The sequence below is a fragment of the Macaca fascicularis genome, chromosome 20 (genome assembly GCF_037993035.2).
Source record: "Macaca fascicularis isolate 582-1 chromosome 20, T2T-MFA8v1.1".
In the NCBI taxonomy this organism is placed as follows: Eukaryota; Metazoa; Chordata; class Mammalia; order Primates; family Cercopithecidae; genus Macaca; species Macaca fascicularis.
The window spans coordinates 27,347,080-27,369,405 of record NC_088394.1 but is presented as its reverse complement, the minus strand read 5'-3'; the positions used below and the strand labels follow the sequence as shown (position 1 = coordinate 27,369,405).

General features: G+C 50.7%; 1 protein-coding gene across 2 annotated transcripts in view; it reads right to left on the bottom strand.

The window, feature by feature from the left end:
* The window catches only part of SBK1 (SH3 domain binding kinase 1), a 66,962-nt gene extending 45,523 nt beyond the window's left edge, over positions 1-21,439 (bottom strand). Inside the window, exons 1-2 of one of the 2 annotated variants that reach the window (XM_065537308.1) lie at positions 20,620-21,439; positions 20,091-20,195 (exon numbers count right to left, since the gene is read on the bottom strand). In XM_065537308.1, the coding sequence (XP_065393380.1) occupies positions 20,091-20,195; positions 20,620-20,714 (200 nt within the window). In that variant the 5' untranslated portion in view covers positions 20,715-21,439. The remainder of the gene's footprint in view (positions 1-20,090; positions 20,196-20,619) is intronic. The other variant, XM_045382953.2, reaches the window with a different exon arrangement.
* Positions 21,440-22,326: the final 887 nt, after the last annotated feature.

Here is a 22,326-nt window from a genome sequence, read left to right as displayed (position 1 = left end):
CCTGACCGTGGCTCCTTCAGAGGAACCATGGCAATCTCCGGCAGGTCAGGAACCATCGCTGCGGCCCACACGTCCCCCCACGCTTCAGTTTGCAGACATTCTCACCCGCTGTCCCTGCTGGAAGCCAGGCGCCTCCCCGTGCACAGTGGGACAACTGAGGTCCGGGGAGGTTGTCATCCGGGGAGGGGCTCATCCCCAGCCTGCTGCCCTCAGTGCCGACCCTGGACTCAAGATCCTGGGGAGGGCAGGGGAATGTGGTCCCCAGGCCTGGCACCAGTCACCTTGAAGGCCACCAGCTGTCCCTGGGGCCCCTGGGCTTTGTCTTGCTTGCCTGTTTCTCTCTAATCATAGGATCCTAAATAACCACAGCTCCCATGATGGAGCACTGACGATTTTCGAGGTGTAAGTACTTGACCCTGTGCCCGCGACGGAATGCAGGACCCAGAGAAATTTAAACGTGGGGCCTCTTATTTCCTAAAGTGGAAACAAAGCTTCTTCCTTTCTCCCTTAGTCTTCTCCCAGCCTGTAATGGTGGATTTTTTTTTTTGTTTGTTTTTTTGGTTCTTTAGAGACCAAGTCTTGTTCTGTTGTCCAGGCTGGAGTGCAGTGGTGCAATCATACCTCACTGCAGCCTCCAACTTTGGGGCTCAAGTGATCCTCCCACCTCAGACTCCCAAAGTGCTGGGACCACAGGCATGAGCCATCACGACCAGCTGTGTGATGGTGTTATTTCCTTTCCTTTTTTTTTTTTTTTTTTTTTTTTCAGAGTCTCGCTCTGTCACCCAGCAAGCTAGAGTGCAATGGTGCCATCTCGGGGCACTGCAACCTCTGCCTCTTGTGTTCAAGTGATTCTCCTGCCTCAGCCTCCCGCATAGCTGGGATTACAGGTGTGCACCACCACAACCGGTAGAGACTGGGTTTCACCATGTTGGTCAGGCTAGTCTTGAACTCCTTCCTGACCTCAAGTGATCCACCTGCCTTGGCCTCCCAAAGTGCTGAGATTACAGGTGTGAGCCACCATGCCCAACCCTTTTTTCCTTTCTAATGTCATGCTCCCTTGGGCACAGGGAGGTTGGTGGGGCAAGTGCAGACTCACAGGTGCCTGAGGCCACGTGGTGGCACACCTGACACCGATCCTGCCCTCACCCAGGCCCCTGGCTGGGGACAAACAGCAGCAGCGGTGACTGTTGTCAGGGGGGAGTAGTTAGCTGAGAACCTGCCTACGGGAGGCGGTCAGAGTGTGATCATGCCTGGTGCGAGGCAGAGGCTCCAAGGCCTGGGCACATGCTCCACGGGCCCATCAGACTCTGCTTACAAATTCAAATATGAAATTATTTAGAATTTCAAACTGGGGCTGAGATCGCGCCATTGAACTCTAGCCTGGGTGATGGAGTGAGACTCTGTCTCAAAATAAATAAATAAAATAAAATAGAATAGAATAAAATAAAATAATAATTAAAAATTTCTCGGGCGTGGTGGCACCTGCCTGAAGTCCCAGCTACTCAGAAGGCTGAGGCAGGAGGATGGCTTGAGCCCGGGAGGCTGAGGATGCAGTCAGCTGGGATCAGGACACTGCACTCCAGCCTGGGCGACAGAGCAAGATCCTGCCTCTAAACAAAAGCAGGGTGGGCGAGGTGGGGGAGGTGGCTGCCTCCTCTCTTTCCTTGTCCTAGAGGTCGCCTACCTCCCCCTGCTGTCCCCTACCCCAAAGTCGATCTGTCTCTCCTGGGACCGGATCTGGCCTGGGGAGGGCTGGGCGGAGGGGCTGTGGGAGAAGCGAGAGAGACGGAGGCCATGGCGAAGCCTCCCCTTCTCGCAGGGCCATTCGTTCCCCACTGGACGCTGCTCTGCCTACGTGGCCCCGTGCATCCTCCCACCACCTTAGAAGGTCGGACCTATAGCTGTGCCCATTTTATGGCTGACCAAACAGGGTCACAGAGCTTTTGTGTAACCTGGCCGAGGCCACAGGGCCCGGACGTAGCGGACCTGGGGCCAAGCCCAGGGGTCTATGGCTAAACGGAGACTTTGGCAGCGGAATCCGCCACCTGCCGGCCCTTCTGCATAAGTGAGCCCAGCGCGCCCTCTAGTGGCCATTCCGCCGCAGCGCAGGACGATCCGAGGGACCGCGGCGCGCGCTCTGTCTCTGTTCTGTCCGGTTCTCGAGGGGAAGACCACGACGTTTCCATCTTATGCTCGCCCACAACCCAGGACATGAATCCCCTCCCTAGCTGGTCCTCTCGAGGTCCTCTGTCTGTGCCAGCCGCAGATTACCTTTTTAAATTTGTATTTTGGAGAAAGGGTCTCACTGTCGCCCAGGCTGGAGTGCAGTGGTGTGATCATGGCTCACTGCAGCTTCCACCTCCTGGGCTCATGCAATCCTCTCGCCTCAGGACTACAGACGAGCACTACCATGCCCGGCTAATTTAATTTTTTGTAGAGATGGGGGTCTCACTGTATTGCCCAGGCTGGTCTCAAACTCCTGGTCTCAAGTGATCTTCCCTCCTGGGCCTCCCAAAGCACTGGGATTACAGGCGTGAGCCACCGTTTCCCGCATTAGGGTGCCTTCTTGTTACTCCCCTGTTGTCTTTTTTTTTTTTTTCCTCTGTCTCTATGTTTATACCGTGGTTCTCAAACTCTGGGGAGCTTTCAAAAGTCCCCACGGAGCCACACCCCAGAGCACATGAATCCGTTTCCTCTCTCACCATCTTTAGATTCGTGGGGTAAAAACCTCAGAGAACAGACGACCTCTCAGCAGCCTCCAGCAGCCTCTCAGCTCCCTGACCTCCTCCCGTCCCCTTCGACCCTCTCCTCTGCAAGCCCCTTGGCCACCGCTCCCAGGCCCACACCCCAGCCCGCGTAATGACCCCACACCTCACCCCCTCTGAGTTCTCTATTTCTGGCACTCCCCCCTCTGCTCCGTCCCTCCCTTCTCTTCATCACTTGCCCTGGTATCTGCAGGCATCAACTTCAATCCACCGGCCAGGCGCGGTGGCTCACGCCTGTAATCCCAGCACCTTGGGAGGCCGAGACGGGCGGATCACGAGGTCAGGAGATCGAGACCATCCTGGCTAATATGGTGAAACCCCGTCTCTACTAAAAATACAAAAAATTAGCCAGGCTTGGTGGCGGGCGCCTGTAGTCCCAGCTACTCGGGAGGCTGAGGCAGGAGAATCACCTGAATGCAGGAGGCGGAGGTTGCAGTGAGCCGAGATCACACCACTGCACTCCAGCCTGGGCAACAGAGCAAGACTCCGTCTCTAAATAATAAATAAATAAATAAAATAAAAACTTCAATCCACCACCAGCAGCACTTTCTCACTACCCAGCAACCCCCTTCTGCCATCACCACGATGGCCTTCTGGAAAACATGCCCACTCCCATGCCCATCTGTCCTGCTATAGGACCAGCCTGGCACAGCGCTAGCCAGGCATCTGCTCTCTGCCTGCACCAAGCAAGCCAACACTGCTCGGGAGGGTCACCCCACAGCTGCCAGTGTCCCTTCTCATTCAGGGGCACAGGTCTCGGAGAGGCACTCAGCACGGTGCCCCAAACCTCTGCCTTCACTATGCCTCCCAGTTGCTTGTTCCTGCCCTTTCTGAGCAGCTTCTGAAACTGTAATTCGCCTGTGAGTCTCCTAGGGGTCTTGGTGAGGCCCGAGATTCCGCACGTCCACCCCGCCAGCCCCCAGGGGTGCTGACGTCGCTGTCTGTGGAGCCCACTCTGTAGCAAGGTCTGGGATGACTTCCCACCTCCTCCTGTCTCCTCAAACAAACCGTGGCTCCCACTTCGCTGAGAAAACAGATGGATCAGAAACACTTCCACTGCCTCCACCATCAAACCACAACTCCTCCTCCAGCCTCCCTTCTCCTGCACTTCTTCCATCCGCTTCAGTGGCAGAGGGCCCTTCCCCATGAGGGGCTGCAGGGACCCTGTTTCTTCAGAGGTTCCCTTCTTCCGCACTCCATCCTCCTCATTCTTTCTGCTTTCTTTCTTTTTCTTTCTTTCTCTTTCTTTCTTTCTTTCCTTCCTTTCCTTTCTTTCTTTCTTTCTTTCTTTCTTTCTTTCTTTCTTTCTTTCTTTCTTTCTTTCTTTCTTTCTTTCTTTCTTTCTTTCTTTCTTTCTTTCTTTCTTTCTTTCTTTCCTTCCTTCCTTCCTTCCTTCTTTCTTTTCTTCTCTCTCTCTCTCTCTCTCTCTCTCTCTCTCTCTCTCTCTCTCTCTCTCTCTTTCTTTTCTTGAGACAGGGTCTTCCTCTGTCACCCAGGCCGGAGCTCTGGAGTGCAGTGGTGCAATCATAGCTCACTGCAGCCTCAAACTCCTAGGCTTCAGTGATCCTCCCACCTCAGCCTCCTGAGTAGCTGTTACTACAGGCATGCACCATGGTTGGCTAATTTTCTTATTTTTTTTGTAGACTCAGGGTTTCATCATGTTGCCAAGGCTGGTCTTGAACTCCTGGGCTCAAGCGATCCACCTGCCTTGGCCTCCCAAAGTGCTGGAATTACAGACATGAGCCACTGCACCGGGACCCCTCATTCTTTTTCCATGACTTTCTTGTGGGCACCGAGGCTCTGGCGTCTCCTCCTGACCCACGTCTTGAGCCATTTCTGGGCCCCCTGAACAAAGCTTCTTGATGGAACTGGCTTCCTTCTCTCTGCTCTGCAACTTCCGAGTCTCTTTCATTTGTTATTATTTCTGCTTTTCTTATATATATATAGAAAATATACTTTTAATTTTTATTCAAGTTAGATATGTCCATTGTTTAGAATCAACATGCAGGGGCAGCCTCACCCCCATTTCTCACTTATTTTTTAAGAGATGGGGTCTCACTCTGTCACCCAGGCTGGTGTGCATTGGTGTGATCACGGCTCACTGTAGCAATCCTCCCGCCTCAGCCTCCTGTGTGTAGCTGGGACCACAGGCACAAGCCCCCATGACTGGCTAATATGTAATTTTTTGTAGAGATGGGGGAGGGTCTCACTATATTGCCCAGGCTGATTTCGAACCTCAGTCCTCAAGAGATCCTCCTGCCTTGGCCTCCCAAAGTGCTGGGGTTACAACGTGAGCCACCACGCCCAGCCCCTTTTCCCACTTCGTAAGGACAACCATCTCAACTCTTTTAGCTCGTGATTAGTCATTTTTACCTCCGCATTTCCTACATAACATGTTTACATTGCTTCTTTTCCAGTTTTAGGCATTCCTTACCAACCTCCCACTTTGGGAGAAGAGGATTTAGCTCCTTATGTCCATCCACTCCCTCTGCCACCCACTCCCACATCCTATCCCCCCTCACATCACAGTTGCATCATAACATTGGTAAGACTGGAAATGTTTACATATTATGGAAATGTTATTTACAGCTCTGTGTGGAACACTATAATTCCTTTCACTTTTCTTCCTTTTTTTTTTTTTTAATAATAGGCTTTGTATTTTAGAGTAGTTTTAGGCTTACAGAACAATTGAGCAGAACGTGTTTCTTTTTATTTTTTGAGACGGAGTCTCGCTCTGTCACCCAGGCTGGAGCGCAGTGGCTCGATCTCGGCTCACTGCAACCTCCGCCTCCTGGGTTCAAGAGATTCTCCTGCCTTAGCCTCCCGAGTAGCTGCGATTACAGGTGCCCGCCACCATGCCTGGCTAATTTTTTTTTTTTTTATTTTTAGTAGAGACGGAGTTTCACCATGTTGGCCAGGCTGGTCTTGGACTCCAGACCTCAGGTGCTCCGCCTGCCTTGGCCTCCCAAAGTGCTGGGATTACCTGTGTGAGCCACTGCACCTGGCCTGAGCAGAATGTGTTTGAATGGACCAAGAGACTTTCAGTTTTGTAGTATACTTCCTCTTCTCCCAACAAATTTCTCCTACCATTAACATCTTGTATCAGTGTGGTGCACTTGTTAAAACTGATAAACCAAGATTGATACATAGTTACTAACTAAAGTTCACATGTTACATCTTCGGGGCTCACTCTTTGTATTGTAGAGTTCCATGGGTTTTGACAAATATGTTACAGGTCCACCCTCCTAGTATCATACAGAATAGTTTCACTGCCCTAAAAATCCACCACGCTCTACCTCTTCATCCCTCCCTCTCTCCCGCCAGTCCCCTGGCAACCGCTGATCTTTGTACTCTTTAGTTTTGTTTTTTCCGGAATGTCATATCACTGGAGTCAGAGAGTACTTTTCAGACTGACTTCTTTCACGTAGCGATACACGTTTAAGGTTCCTCTATGTCTTTTGGGTGGCTTGATGGCTCATTTTATCACCGAATATTCCACTGTACGGATGTACCTATGGAAGGACATTGCCGTTGTGGTTTCTTGCAAGTTTTTGCAATTATGAATAAAGCTGCTATAAATATTCATGTGCAGATATGACACCAAAAACACAGGCAGCAAAAACAAGAATAGACAAGTGGGGCTGGGCACAGGGACTCTTGCCTGGAATCCCAGCACTGTGGGAGGCTGAGGCGGGTGGACTGCTTGAGATCAGGAGTTCAAGACCAGCCTGGGCAACATGGCAAAACCCCATCTCTACAGAAAAATGAAACAGACAAGTGGGACTACATCAAACTAAAAAGCTTCTGCTTAGCAAAAGAAACAGTCTACACAGTGAAAAGATAATCTATGGCCGGGCGTGGTGGCTCATGCCTGTAATCCCAGCACTTTGGGAGGCTGAGGCAGGCAGATCACCTGAGGTCAGGAGTTTGAGACCAGCCTGGCCAACATGGTGAAACCCTGTCTCTTCTAAAAATACAAAAATTAGCTGGGCATGGGGGTGCACGCCTGTAATCCCAGCTACCTGGGAGCCTGGGGCAGGAGAATTGCTTGAACTCAGGAGGTGGAAATTGCAGTGAGCTGAGACCGCGCCATTGCACTCCAGCCTGGTCAATAAGAAAGAAACTCTGTCTCAAAAGAAAAAATAAAAATCTGAAAGACAGGCCAGGTGTGGTGGCTCACACCTTTAATCCAGCACTTTGGGAGTCCAAAATGGAGGGACTGCTTGAGGTCATGAGTTCGAGACCAGCCTGGGCAACATAATGAGACCCTGTCTCTAAAAAAAGAAAAAAAATTCTCAAAATGGTATTAGCACTCCTGTGTTCTTTACAACAATATTCACAATAGCTAAATGTAGAAATAACCCAAATGGGTTCAATGGATGAAAAAAAATGTGACCTATACATGCAACAGACTACTACTATTAAGCCTTAAAATTATGCGATGACAGGCCAGGCACGGTGGCTCACGCCAGTAATCCCAGCACTTTGGGAGGCGAAGGTGGGTGGATCACCAGGTCAGGAGTTCGAGACCAGCCTAGCCAATATGGTGAAACCCCCATCTCTACTAAAAATACAAAAATTATCCAGGCATGGCGGTGCATGCCTGTAGTCACAGCTACTCAGGAGGCTGAGGCAGAAGAATCACTTGAACCTGGGAGGAGAAGGTTGCAGTAAGCCAAGATCGCACCACTGCACTCCAGCCTGGGTGACAGAGCGAGACTCTGTCTTGAAAGAAAAAAAGAAAGAAAGAAAGAAAAAAAATATGCGACGACGTAAATGAAACTCAAGGACATTATACAAAGCAAAATAAGCCACAGAAGGACACATATCTCATAATTCCACTTATATGGGATATCTAAAGAAGTCTAATTGCTAGATTTTGGTTCTATAGTTGTCAGAGTTGCAGAAGAAAATGGGGAATAGCTCATCAATAGACATAAAGATTCAATAAAGCAAGATGAATAAGCTCTAAAGAGCTGCTGCGTAACTCTGTACTTATAGTTAACAATACTGCATTGTGACTGGGCACGGCAGCTCACGCCTGGAATCCCAGCACTTTGGGAGGCTGAGGCTGGAGGACCACTTCAGCCCAGGAGTTCAAGACCAGCCTGGACAACATAGCAAAACTCTGTCCCTACAAATAATTTTAAAAATTAGCTGGATATGGTGGCATGTATCTGTAGTCCCAGCTACTCTGGAGGCTGAGGATGGAGGATTGCTTGAGACCAGGAGATGGAGGCTGCAGTGAGCTGTGATTGTATCACTGTACTCCAGGCTGGGCAACAGAGTAAGACCATGTCTCAAATAAAACAACCATGTATTGTACATTTAAAAATGTGCTAGGAGGACAAATCTCATATTAAGTGTCCTTACCACAGTAAAACGAAACTAGCAAATATTCATGTGCAGGATTTTCTGTGGGCATAAATTTTCAACTTATTTGGGTAAATACCAAGGAACACTTGATGTTTTCTGCCATTCTATGGCTTCTCTTCACATTCTCTTGGCAGTGTCTTTTGCAGGGCAGAAATTTTCATTTCAAATTTCTTTCCCTTTTCTGCTCAAAAGTTTTGGTTTTCCTGGGTTTGACAACATTTTTGGAGAGGGAAGTACTTGTTTACCTACATGTTTATATATCGTTCAACCCATATTCTCCCCTACTTGTGTAAATGTCTCCAAAATTCAAAGACATTAGGTATTCTATCAATTTCATCTTCTTGAAGCAATCTCTTCTCTTATTTCAGTGTGAACTGCGAGATTCCCTTCTCCTCTCTCTTATGTTCAATTCCTATTTCCTGGAGTCCAGATGTTACTCTTTTTTTTTTTTTTTTTTTGAGATGGAGTCTCACTCTGTCTCCCAGTCTGGAGTGCAGTGGCATGATCTTGGCTCACTGCAACCTCCGCCTCCCAGACTCAAGTGATTCTCCTGTCTCAGCCTCCTGAGTAGCTGGGATTATAGGTGCGTGCTACCATGCCTAGCTAATTTTTGTATTTTTAGTAGAAATGGGGTTTCACCATGCTGGCCAGGCTGGTCTCAGACTCCTGACCTCAGGTGATCCGCTTGCCTTCGCCTCCCAAAGTGCTAAGATTACAGGTGTGAGCCACTACGCCCTGCTCAAGTCTTACTCTTTATTTTCTTGTTTACTGTTTCTTGTTTTACTTGGTTTACTCCCTTACCTTAGTGGAGTACATCCTTCAGTAGCTTTCTCAAGAAAGGGTGCATAGGAGGTAAAATTTTTGAGTTCTTGCCAATCTGAAAATATTGTTTTTTCTACTCTCACTTTATTAGTAGTTTGGCTAAGTATTGAATTCTATGCTGAGGCTGGGCACAGTGGCTCATGCCTGTAATTCCAGCACTTTGGGAGGCCAAAATGGAAGGATCACTTGAGCCAGGAGTTCAAGACCAGCCTGGGCAACATGGCAAAACCCTGTTTCTACAAAAATTAAAAAATTAGCCGGATGTGGTGGCACTGCCTGTGGTCCCAGGTACCCAGGAGGCTGAGATAGGAGGATCACTTGGGCTCAGGAGGTTGAGATTGCAGTGAGACATGATAGTGCCACTGCACTGTAGCCTGGGTGACAGAGCAAAACCCTGTCTTTAATAATAGTAGCAAAAAAAAAAAATAATAATTTTAGGCTGAAAATAATTTTATTTTCTACTTTTGAAAACATAGTTCCAGCAGGGCGCAGTGGCTCATGCCTGTAATCCCAGCACTTTGGGAGGCCGAGGTGGGTGTATCACGAGGTCAAGAGATGGAAACTATCCTGGCCAATATGGTGAAATCTCATCTCTACTAAAAATACAAAAATTGTCTGGGTGTGGGGGCATGCGCCTATAGTCCCAGCTACTTGGGAGGCTGAGGCAGGAGAATCGCTTGAACCCAGGAGGCGGAGGTTGCAGTGAGCTGAGATCATGCCGCTGCACTCCAGCCTGGTGACAGAGCAAGACTCCGTCTCAAAAAAAACAAAACAAAACAGAAAAACATAGTTCATTGTCTTCTTGTTTCCAGGATTGCTGTTGAGAAGTCTGATGCCATTACGATTCTTGATGCTCTATACAATATTGCAGAATTTTCTTCTTGTCCCCGTGTTTTGAAATTTACTGGTGATAGGCTTTGGCATGGGTCTGTTTTTATCCTTAGTTTTTGTTTGTTTGTTTGTTTGAGACGGAGTCTTGCTCTGTCACCCAGGCTGGAGTGCAGTGGTGCCATCTTGGCTCATGACAACTTCCACCTCTTGAGTTCAAGCGATTCTTGTGCCTCAGCCTCCAGAGTAGCTGGGACTACAGGTGCATGCCACCACTCTCGGCTAATTTTTTTTTTTTGTTATTTTTAGTAGAGACAGGGTTTTACCATATAGGCCAGGTTGGTCTCAAACTCATGACCTCAAGTGATCCTCCTGCCTCGGCCTCCCAAAGGGCTGGGATTACAGGCATGAGCCACTGCATCTGGCCTATTTTTATCCTTTGGATGGTCACTCCATGGGCTCTTTCAATCAGGAAACTCAGGCCCTTCAGTTCTAAGAAATATTGGAAACATTTCTTTGACTATTTCCTCTCCTCTGTACTGTCTTTCTGGAGCTCCTTTGTTCAGATATGGGATGCCTGCAATGATCCTCTAATCCTCATACCCTTTCTTTCCTATTTCCCATCTGTAGTAGTCATGGAGGTGGCTGCTTGGTTCTCCCTTCAAGAAACAACTTTCAGGCTGGGCGTGGTGGCTCACACCTGCAATCCCAGCACATTGGGAGGCCGAGGTCAGTGAATCACCTGAGGTCGGGAGTTCGAAACCAGCCTGACCAACATGGTGAAAACCCACCTCTACTAAAAAATACAAAAGTGAGCCAGGCATGGTGGTGGGCACCTTTAATCCCAGCTACTCAGGAGGCTGAGGCAGGAGAATGACTTGAACCCAGGAGGCAGAGGTTGCAATGAGCCGAGATCACACCATTGCACTCCAGACTGGGTGACAGAGAAAGACTCCATCTCAAAAAAAAAAAAAAAAAAGAAAGAAAGAACTTGCTATTTGGATTTGAGGATTGCAGTTGGCTGACAGCCTTCAACTACAGTGTCTTTGAGATCTGCCACAGAATTTGAGCCACGACAAACGTCTTGTTGGGCAGCTCCAGCCAATGACTGAGGACAGTGGGGACACTGGGGCTCCTCTCCTGCACAATGTTTGCCCTTGAGCTCCTCCATGGGTTGGCCAAGACTGCTGGATCAACATCAAAGTCGCTGCCTAGCTCTTTAGCTCTTTTTACCTTCTTTTCTTTTCTTTTCTTTTTTTCTTTGAGATGGAGTCTTGCTCTGTCACCCAGACTAGAGTGCAGTGGTATGATCTTGGCTCACTGCAACCTCCGCCTTCCAGGTTCAAGCAATTCTCGTGTCTCAGCCTTCCAAGTAGTTGGGACTACAGGCGCGTGCCACCATGCCTGGTTCATTTTTGTATTTTTAGTAGAAACAGGGTTTTGCCATTTTGGCCAGGCTGGTCTCGAACTCTTGACCTCAGGTGATCCACCCACCTCGGCCTCCCAAAGTGCTGGGATTACAGGTATGAGCCACTGAGCCTGGTCAATAGTTTTGATTTCTGGGCAACATACTGAGAATCATCTTCACCCACAAAAAACCATTTTTAAAAATTAGCCAGGTTTGGTGTGCACACCTATGATCTCAGCTACTCAGGAGGCTGAGGTAGGAGGATTGCTTGAACCCTAGAAGTGGAGGCTGTAGTGAACCCTGATCCCACCACTGCACTCCAGCCTAGTTGACAGGGTGAGACTCTATCTCTAAACAAAAACAAAACCCAAAAAACTCACAGAACTATTACTACTATATTTAGATATTTAAGAAAATATACTATAACTATGAAACAAAAGCTAGATGCTATTTGACAGGGGGAGGAACCGCCAGGAATGAACAAAACTGTTTTGTAAAGATGGGGTCTCACTATGTTGCCCAGGCTGGTCTCAAACTCCTAGGCTCAAGCAATCCTCCCACCTCAACCTCCCATGTAGCTGGGACTACAGGTGCACACCACCATGCCTGGTTAGGTTTTACCTTTTTTAGAGACAAGGTCTTGCTAGGTGGCTCAGGCTGGTTTTGAACTCCCGGCCTCAAGCAATCCTTCCAGTTCAGCCTCCCAAAGCGCTGGGATTACAGGCATGAGCCACTGTGCCTGGCTGCAAGGACATTTGAGGATTTAAGCCCTTCTTACCCTAGTCCTTCTGGGGTTCAGCCCCAGCTTTACTCTCATTTCCAGAGGTACTTAGGCTATTAATGCCACACCTTTGGGGGATTTTGCAGTATAAATTATACTCGTTGGCCTGTCCTAACCCCAGTTTAGGGTTCACTTAAAGTGCAAATTCCTCAACCTGCTAAGTCAGTTATTACCACGTGTTCATTTGCCATCCCAGATTCCAAAATGGTGTTGCTATTTTCTCCATTTTCATTTGATTAGTTCTCACTGCTTCATGCTGTGTTGGGCAGAACAATGGCCCCCTGCAAACATCCATGTCCTAATCCCCAGAAGCCGTGAACATGTTACCTTCCGTGGCAAAAGGGACTTGGCAAATGTGATTAAGGTTAAGAAGCTTGAGAAGGGGAGATCAGTCTGGATAATGCCCAATCTAATCACATGAATTGTGAAAACCTTTCCCAGGTGTAGTCAGAGAAAGTGATACAGCCACGAATAGTGGCCCACACCTGTAATCCCAGCACTTTGGGAAACCGAGGCGGGAGGATCACTTGAGCTCAGGAGTTCAAGATCAGCCTGGGCCACATGGTGAGACGCCCCCGCCTCTCCCTGGCCCAATCTTTATAAAAAATTAAAAATTAGGCTGGGTGCAGTGGCTCAAGCCTGCAATCCCAGAGCTTTAGGAGGCTGAGGTGGGCGGATCACCTGAGGTCAGGAGTTTGAGAACAGCCTGGCCAACATGGTGAAACGCTGCCTCTACTAAAAATAAAAAAATTAGCCGGGTGTGGTGGTGCACGCCTGTAATCCCAGCTACTCAGGAGGCTGAGGCAGGAGAATTGATTGAACCCCGGAGGTTGAAGTGAGCTGAGATCTCGCCACTGCACTCCAGCCTGGGCAACAGAGTGAGACTCCGTCTGAAAAAAAAAAAAATTAAAAATTAGCCATGGTGTAGTGGCGCATGTCTGTAGTCCCAGTTACTCGGGGGACTAAGGAGAGAGGACCACTTGAGCCCAGGAGGTCAAGGCTACAGCAAGCCTGATTGGGCCATCGTACTTCTGCCTGGGCTACAGAGCAAGATCCTGTTGTTGTTTAAAAAAAAAAAGAAAAGAAAAGAAAAAAGAAAGTGATGTGATGAGAAAGCAGAGAGATGCTACCTTGCTGGAGGGAGGGGACCACAGGCCAAGGCATGCAGGTACCTTCTGGAAGATGGAAAAGTCAAAGATATGGGTTCTCGCCTGTAGCATCCAGAAAGCCCTTCTAGGAAGAGCTTCCTAGAGCCATGCTGTCAACACTTTGATTTCAGCTCAGTGAGACCTGTGTCATTTTTGACATATAAAACCATAAGAATTAATTTGTTGGCCGGGCGCCGTGGCTCACGCCTGTAATCCCAGCACTTTGGGAGGCCGAGGCGGGCGGATCACAAGGTCAGGAGATCGAGACCACGGTGAAACCCCGTCTCTACTAAAAATACAAAAAATTAGCCGGGCGCGGTTGTGGGCGCCTGTAGTCCCAGCTACTCGGGAGGCTGAGGCAGGAGAATGGCGTGAACCCGGGAGGCGGAGCTTGCAGTGAGCCGAGATCGCGCCACTGCACTCCAGCCTGGGCGACAGAGCGAGACTCCGTCTCAAAAAAAAAAAAAAAAAAAAAAGAATTAATTTGTTTAGTTTAAGGCAACTAAGTTTATGGCAATTTGTTATGGAAGCAATAAAAGACTGATGCCCGCACCTTAAAAAATCCACTCACTATCCTTTTTCTTTTCTTTCGTTTTTTTGTTTTTTTTTTTTTTTTTAGAGACAAGGTCTCCCTTTGTCACCTAGGGTGGAGTGCAGTGGTGTGATCATAGCTCTCTGCAGCCTTGAACTCCTGGGTTCAAGCCACCCTCCCACCTCAGCCTCTCCAGTAGCTGGGAATACCCATACATGCCACTATGCCCAGCTAATTTTTAAAAGTTTTTTGTAGAGACAGGGCCTTGCTATGTTGCCCGGGCTGGTCTTGAACTCCTGAGCTCCAGTGATCCTCCTGCCTCGGCCTTCCAAGGTGTTGGGTTACAGTCGTGAGCCGCTGTACTCAGCCTCACTATCCTTTCAATGGGGCTTTAGGATATAGAGAAGTTACATGTGTGTGTTCAATCTTCCTTCTTTAACCACATCAAACCTGGTTTTGTTTCCACTGCTTCATGATTGCATTCTTTTTTTTTTTTTAATTGAGACAGAGTCTCGCTCTGTGCAGTGGTGCAATCTCGGCTTACTGCAACCTCCACTTCCCAGGTTCAAACGATTCTTCTGTCTCAGCCTCCTGAGTAGCTCAGATTACAGGTGCATGCCACCACGCTGGGCTAATTTTTGTATTTTTAGTAGAGACAGGGTTTCACCATGTTGGCCAGGCTGGTCTCGAACTCCTGACCTCAAGTAATCCACCTGCCTCAGCCTCCCAAAATGCTAGGATTACAGGAGTGAGCCACTGCGCCAGGTTTCATGATGCATTCTTATCAAAGTCACTCTTGACTTCTACATCACTAAATCTAATCTTTTTTCTCTTTAAAAAAATTACTTATGTTTTTAATTTTAGTTTTTATATTTTTTAGAGATAGGGTCTTCCTCTTTTGCCCAGGCTAGAGTGCAGTGGTGCAATCACTGTAAGCTTGAACTCCTGGGCTCAAGCAATCCTCCCGCCTTGGCCTCCTCCCGAGTAGCTAGGACTACAGGTGCATGCCACCATGCCTGACTAGTATTTATTATTTATTTATGAGACAGAGTCTCTCTGTCTCCCAGACTGGAGTACAGTGGTGCCATCATGGCTCGGTGTAGCCTTGACCTCCCGAGCTCAAGCAACCCTCCCACCTCAACCTCCTGAGTAGCTGGAACTACAGACACGTGCCATGATGCCTGGATTTTTTTCTTTCTTCTTCTTCTTCTTCTTCTTTTTTTTTTTTTTAAATAGAGATGGGGTCTCACTATGTTGCCCAGGTTAGTGTCACACTCCTGGCCTTAAGTGATCCTCCTGCCTCTGCCTCCTCAAGTGCTGGGATTATAGCTGTGAGCCACTGCGCAAGCCCTATTTTTTTTTCTCTAACTTTTTGTAAAGATGGGGGTCTCCCAAAGTTTCCCCGGCTGGTTTCAAATCCTGGGTTCAAGCAATCCTCCTGCCTTGGCCTCCCGAAGTGCTGGGATTGCAGGCATGTTCCAACGCTCCTGGCAGCTGAATCTAATCTCGTTTCCCTGGACTGTTCACATCTTTGAAGCGGGTGGACCATGCCCCCTCTCCTCGAGACACTTCCTTGGTTTCCGTGACTGCACATGCTCTCAGTTTCCCTCCCACTTTCCCAGCTGCTCCTTCTCTGCCTCCCTCGCTGGCTTCTCCTCCACATGATCTCAATACCGCGGAGTCCTCAGGGCCCTATCCTGGAGCCTCTTCCCTCCCCTCTCTCCTGTGAGATCTCATGGCTCGAGACACCATCTGTTTACCAATGACCCTGGAGTTCCGCCGCCAGCCGAGAGGCTCCTCTTCTGAACTCCAGACTCTCATTATGATGTCCTCTCTTGACATCTTCACTTGGACACCTAAGCTGCTTCTCAAATGGAAAATAGCCGTGACAGGACTTTTTTTTTTGAGACGGAGTCTCGCTTTGTTGCTCAGGCTGGAGTGCAGTAGTACGATCTCCACCCACTGCAACCTCCGCCTTCCAGGTTCAAGCTATTTTCCTGCCTCAGCCTCCCTAGTAGCTGGGACTACAGGTGTGTGCCACCATGCCTGGCCAATTTTTGTATTTTTAGTAGAGACGGGGGTTTCACTGTGTTGGTCAGGCTGGTCTTGAATTCCTGACCTCAAGTGATCTGCCCGCCTCGGCCTCCCAAAGTGCTGGGATTACAGCCATGAGCCTGTATTCTTGATGTTCTCACCAAGCCTCTTCCCTCCATCGAATCTGCCCATTATACATGCACCTCTGTAATTCCCAAAGCCCAGATCACCCCAGGTTCCCTTCCTCCTCTAACCCATCAGAAAATTCTGTGGATTTGTCTCCAATGTTTGTTTTTACTTTATCTTTGTTTTTAGAGACAGGGTCTTGCTGTGTCACCTAGGCTGAAGTATGGTTACACAATCACAGCTCACTGCAGCCTCAAATTCCTGGGTTCCAGCAACCCTCCCACCTCAGCCTCCCGAGTAGCTGGGACTACAGGCCCGTGACACCATGCCCAGCTAATTTTAGAATTTTTCTTTTGTAGGGATAGGGTCTCATTAGGTTGCCCAGGCTGGACTGGAGCTCCTGGGCTCAGGCAATCCTCTATTTATGGTCTCCCAAAGTGCTGGGATTATAGGTATGAACCACTGTGCCCAGCCTCCTAAATATATTCAGAAAGCACTTTCTTACTTCCCCATCTCCAAAGCTGCCCACCACCATGACCTCCACGTTGGCGTCCTCTATTCATTCTGGCCTATCACCATTGATTCTCCCAAGCATAGCCTGAAATATCCTTTAAAATGTCAGTCAGATCATACAACTTCCCCCATTTAAGAGCTCTCAAAGGCTTCCCAATTCCATCTGGAACAAAATCCATTCTCCTCGCCATGGGTGCCAAGGTCTGCGTGGCCTGGCTGTTCCTGTCCCTCATGCCCTGCCTCTTGTCACTGTCTCCATCATTTGCTCTGCCTCGGCCACACTGAGCCCTCTCCATGCCCCTGCCTACCTATTGCTCTCAATTTGCTTTGCCCAAGCTGCTGTTACCACCCCTCTCCCCACTGCTGGCTCCTTCTCATTCTCTAGGTCTCAGATGAAATGTCTTCACCTCCCTGTTTACCGTATGCAAAGCGGCTGTCTCCAGCATCCCTGGTAATTTCCTTCGCAGTGGGCTTTGAACCTTGACGATTTGTTCACTTGTGTTTTGTTTGACTCCCTCATTAGATATAAACCCCATGAGAGCAGGGATAGTATTTTCAGTCCAGTTTCTGGTGCTAGCCCACAAAAGCTATGCAATGAAATTTGTTGAGTGAATGAATGAACGAGCACATTGGGCATCTATTATGTACTGGATGCTTTCATGTGGACTGGACTACATTTCCCAGCTTTTATTGCAATGAGCAGTTCTGGCCAATGCATGTGGGCAGAAGTAAAGGAGGCCATTTCCAGCTTTGCTTCATAAAAACCTCATGTGTGGTCTCCACTCTTGTTCTTCATCTGCAAGCTGGATGCAGAAGATCCAGCAGTGGCCACGGGTGATGATAGAGTCACAAGATAAGAGGAGCCTGGATCCCTGAAAGATCACGTGGAGCAGAGTCTCCTCCATCACCACCCCCTGCCAACACACACATACACAGAACATAAGGCTCTTCTGTGTTGAGCCATTACGATTGCCAAGCTTATTTATTCCAACAGCTTGGCTCACCTTAATTAATACATCAAAACACCAGATGTAGGTGGCTGGTGAACATCACTGTGGGTGATGCGTTTGCTGACAAATTTTCATCAAATGCAGATGTGTTCCCTGTGGGGCTGTCTCTTGCATCGTCCCACAACAGAAGCCGAGGGCACAGTGCTCACACCTCTATTATAGCACATTGCGCTGTCTGTTGGAGCCTGTGTTGTTTTGTCTTCACTAGGCGGCAAGCCCCTCCAGGGACATGGCTGTGTCACATTCATTGCAGTGGCCTCAACATCCAGTCCGCAGGGAGCCTCAGGGGAAATGTACTGAATCTACAAAGGAGTGAACTGGTCACCTGCCCCGCTTCGTTGCCTTTCTTTCCCTACAAATGCCTGAGAAAGTCCAACTCTTTAATTTTACAGAGACCCAAAGAGAAGTGACTTCCCCAGGATCACACAGAAGCGGGATGCACCAGAATTAGCCTGCCCCGGGCTGTGAAACGTGGCAGCCAGCTATTCTAGGAGTGAATCCTGGAGCCTACCAGGGGCTGGAGCAAGGCTGGGAGAGGCGGGGCAGGGTTGGCTGGGGGCAGCCACAGATTCCTCTAAGTCCCCAAGGTGACCCCACCCAGCCTCACTGCCCCACTGCCCCTCCTCCAGCAGCAAAGAAACACTCCAGAGCCTTCCGTCCCACCCTCCCCAGCCAGCACTGGCTCCTGCAGCCTGGGCGGACGCATCACTCAGTATTTTTAGCTTCACCACCTGGCACCTGTGGTCACTGTCTCTGCCCAGCCTGGCCCTGTCCCCTCCCAGGTCTTAAAGGGCCAGAACCTGCCAGCTAGAAAGGAGACCAGCTCCTGCAAACACAGGCTACCATACTCCCAGGGCAGGAGGCGGAGAGATATCCCCTACAGAGTCCCCAGAATCAGAAGTGGGAGATGAAGGGATGAGGGAGGAGGGGGCAGGATTTCACAGCTGCCAACCCTAAGGCCTGTGCCTGTCTCTTTCTGGGGCTTCCCAAACGCTGGTTTGCTCAAGTTGTTCACCTGGAAGAAACTGATCAAAATTACGCATCCATCCTAAGGCCTGAAGCTGCAAAATCTCCGAGGCAGGGTCTGGGAGGGTAGTATTTTTTAACAATTCAACTCAGATTATTCCCATGCCCTCTCTCTCTCTTTCTCTTTTTTGAGACAGGGTCTCGCTCTGTTGCCTAGGCTGGAATGCAGGGGCGTGATCATAGCTCAGTGCAGCCTCAAACTTCTGGACTCAAGGGGTCCTCTTGCTTCAGCCCATGGAGTAGCTGGGACTACAGGTGCATGCCACCATGCCTGGCTAATTGTGTGTGTGTGTGTGTGTGTGTGTGTGTGTTTAGGTGGGGGGTCTCACTATGTTGCCTAGGCTGGTCTCGAACTCCTGAGCTCAAGCTATCTACCCGCCTTGGCCTCCCAAAAGTCTGTGGTTACAGGTGTGAGCCACCACACCCAGCCTGATGCCCTGTCTTTCAATATCATATTCGTTCATTCATTCATTCATTCATTCATTTATTCATTCAACAAGCATTTTGTGTGTTCACGATGAACATGGGGTTCTATCATGAGACCATTGCTCTGGAGTTCAAGAAGCCCTTTTGCACCTATTATTCCCTTGCCTCTCCTCACTTGCCCCTGTTTTGCCTCGAGTCTTCTCCATTGCTTGCTTCAGTGCCTATGGGTCAGGTCCCCGGCTCAGCGTCCGGGCCCTCTGTGATCTGGCCCCATTCTGCCAGCCTCATCCCCACCATCCACACTTCATTTTTTGTTTGCACCAAGCCTTCCCTCTTGCTGTTCCCACTGCCTGCGATGCCCTTTCCTCAGCCTCTCTCGCCCCTGGGAGGGCACTTGCACGTTCAGACAGACCTGGTGGGCCTCTGATGGCTCCTGTGGGCAGAGGTGGTCCGTCTTGCCTCCTGACTTCCCAGGCACTGTGCAACCATGCCCATCAAGATGCCCACTACTCTGTGTGGAACTGACCTGTCTTCTCTTTTGTCTCTCCTAGCAGGCTGCGACCCTGTGAGCCGGGTTCCAGTCCCCAGCCCAGGCCCTGGCAGTCTGTGGGTGGCCAGTCACCGTGTTGAACGTTAAGCTGACAACAACCACAGCAGGGAACATCCTCCCATTTCACAGACGAGGAGACAGAGGCCCACGGAGCGGGAACTGTGGACCCAGGGTCCAACAGAGAAAGTCAGGGAGGAACCTGGCCTAGGCTGCAGGAGCCCACGCCTGGCCCGCTTGTCCTGCAAGGGTCCTGGAGGGGAAAACTCGCTTGGCCCACGCCTGCCCTTCTCCCCACCCAGGGCAGGGCAGTGCTGACTCAGACAGTGATGGAGGCGCAGGCAGGCTGGGCTGGAGCAGAGGTGACCCCTGTCTCCCCTGCAGATCACTCCCAGAGCCTGTGGTCACGGCTTGGATAATGCACTTGGCTGGAGCCTGGGTTTCCCTGCAGGTGGGGGTGGGGAGAGCTGGCTAAAGGAACAATGGTCTCTAGGGCATGAACTCCCACTGGGCCCCAGGCACAGCCCTTCCCGCCACATAGCTATGCAGAACTCACACCTGCTCCCACAAACATGTACACAGGCTCACAGTCACACACGGTCACCCCCAATACCCAGTCACGCAGCCACACAAACCATTCTCTCTCTCTCCCTCTCTCTTTTACACACACACACACACACACACACACACACACAAGCAAATACACATGCACACATTTTCACTTAAGAATTCAACAAAGATGGAACACCTGTTAGGTGCCACTGCCGTGCAGGATGGAAAGGTGGCTCTCAGGTTGGGGTGGGACAGGGACATCCAGGAGGGCTTCCTGAAGGAGGAAGTGTTGCAGCTGGGCCTGGATGGAGGAGAACAGGGAAAGAGAAGTCTGGGGAGAGTTTCACTGGAGGTGAATATAGGGGAACACAGTGAGATGAGGCGGGGGATGTTGGCCACAATCACCCAGGCCTTGAATGCTCAGCCGAGTGTCAATTTCATCCCACGGGAGCTGGGAGCCATGGAGGGCTCTGAGCAGGGGAGGGACATGCTCACTGTGGAAGAGGACACGAAAGCCACTCTGGGGCCAGGGTGGGGGAGATAGGGAGGAGGCTGTGGCAACAACCAGGTAAGAGATCTGAGATCTGAAGCAGGAAGTGGCAGTGGGTGGTAAGCAGTGGACAGAGAGAGATTGACTTGAAGCAAGATTGCCAGGTCCAGAGACACCCCAGGTCGAGCGCTGTGCCCACCCACTGCCCACCCGCTGGCCACCCACAGGCACTGACCTCCGCAATGGGACTTCTTCCAGCAGCTCCTCCTCCTCCTCCCTGTGGAAGCAGACGAAGCAGAAGGCCGGCACATCATCGACTCCGCAGCCCATGGGCCAGGCCGGAGGTAGCTCCAGGACAGGGCAGGGGTGGCCGGGGGTGGCCTCCACAGCATCGTCGCCAGCCTGGGCAGGAGTCCCCGAGCCAGGGCGCTCCAGGGTCAGCAGCCCGTCAGCTTCGGGGCTCTGCACTTGCCCGCCCGCCACCTGTGCCTTCTCACTCAGGTTGCCCGTCGCCTCGGTGGGTGGAGGAGCCGGGGGCTCTGGTGGGAGCTCCTGTCGTGACCCGCGGGGGTTCCAGCCACGGGGCTGGGCCCTGGGAAGCAGTGTCCAGCCACCTGGACTCCGAGGTGGTTGGTGGGTGGATGGAGGTCCGGCGGTGCCCCCCACTGCCCCTGTGGAACCCTAGGTCCCCCAGCTGCCCACTCTGTGGCTGTCTGTCAGAGGCAGGACTGGGAGGGCAGGCTCGCAGGTGTCCTGTGCCCCAGTCCCCCTGTCTGTCCAGCCTGTCTGACCGTCTGCTCCTCCCAGTTCAGCCAGCACGGCCGCAGAGGTGGCTTCCCTAAGAAAGTTTGTTCTCCTTGGCTGGGGTGGGTGGCATGGGTGGCCTCCAGGAGAGAGGGTTGGGACCTGCAGCTGAAAGATGGGCAAGGGCCAGGTGAGGTTGGCACGGTGCCCACGCCGTCCTCGAGAAAAGTTCTGACCCCTGGAGTCCCGGTCCCGGCTGTGACTGGCGGCTCTCCCGGCTCGCTGCTCTCCCCAGCTCCAGTGGCTTCTCTGGCAGACTGGCTGGGCTGTGGGTATTAATAGCTCTACATTCACGCTGAGAAGCCTGGAGGTTAACTCCTTCTCTGCCAGAGCTAGGGAGGCGGGCAGGGCGGGCGGGTGCGGCCAGGCGGCCTAGTGAAATGGCTTCGGGGAGTGCAGGGAAGGGCGGTGCCTTGATCCTGCCCCCACTCTGAGCCTGGCTGCGGCAGCGGGACCCTCAGTGCCACCTCCTGCCCACGAGTCTCTGTGCCGCACTGGGCTCCCAGGGCTTGGGAGTGTGTTGGCCACCTGACCCCTCCACGTGCACCTCCAGGAAGCTGGGGGGCCCTGGGAGGGGGGACTGGGGGCTCAGGGCAGCACCTCTGGAATAGACAGGGCTCAGAGCTTCAGGGAGCATCCCCAGGGCTCCCAAACTCACACAGTCACCCCTCAACTTCCTGGGTCCTCCCATGTTCCCTTAACAGTCACCTTTGCCAACCCTGGGCCCAGTTCTGGGGCTGGCTTCAGTGAGACCCAGCAACGAAGCAGCCACAGTGCCTAGCGTATTTTATTGAGGAGTATGGGAAGAGGGTGGGAGTGGGGGAATCAGAAGAGAATTTGTTTGCCTGAATTTATGTATGTATGTATTTATTTTTTTGAGACAGGGTTTCGCTACGCTGCCCAGGTTGGTCTCAAACTCCTGGGCTCAAGCGATCTTCCCATCTCAGCCTCCCAAGTAGCTGGGATTGCGGCGACTGCACCAGGCTTGGAAATGTTTATTGAGCACCTGTCTAGTACCAGGCACCGTGTTGGACATGGGCATGCAGCAGTGAAGTGAGCAGGTGCCATTCCTCTTTGGTGGGTTTGGGTGTCACTGCAGGAGGTGACACCAGCGGAGCTGCAGCTTGCCTGCATAGTG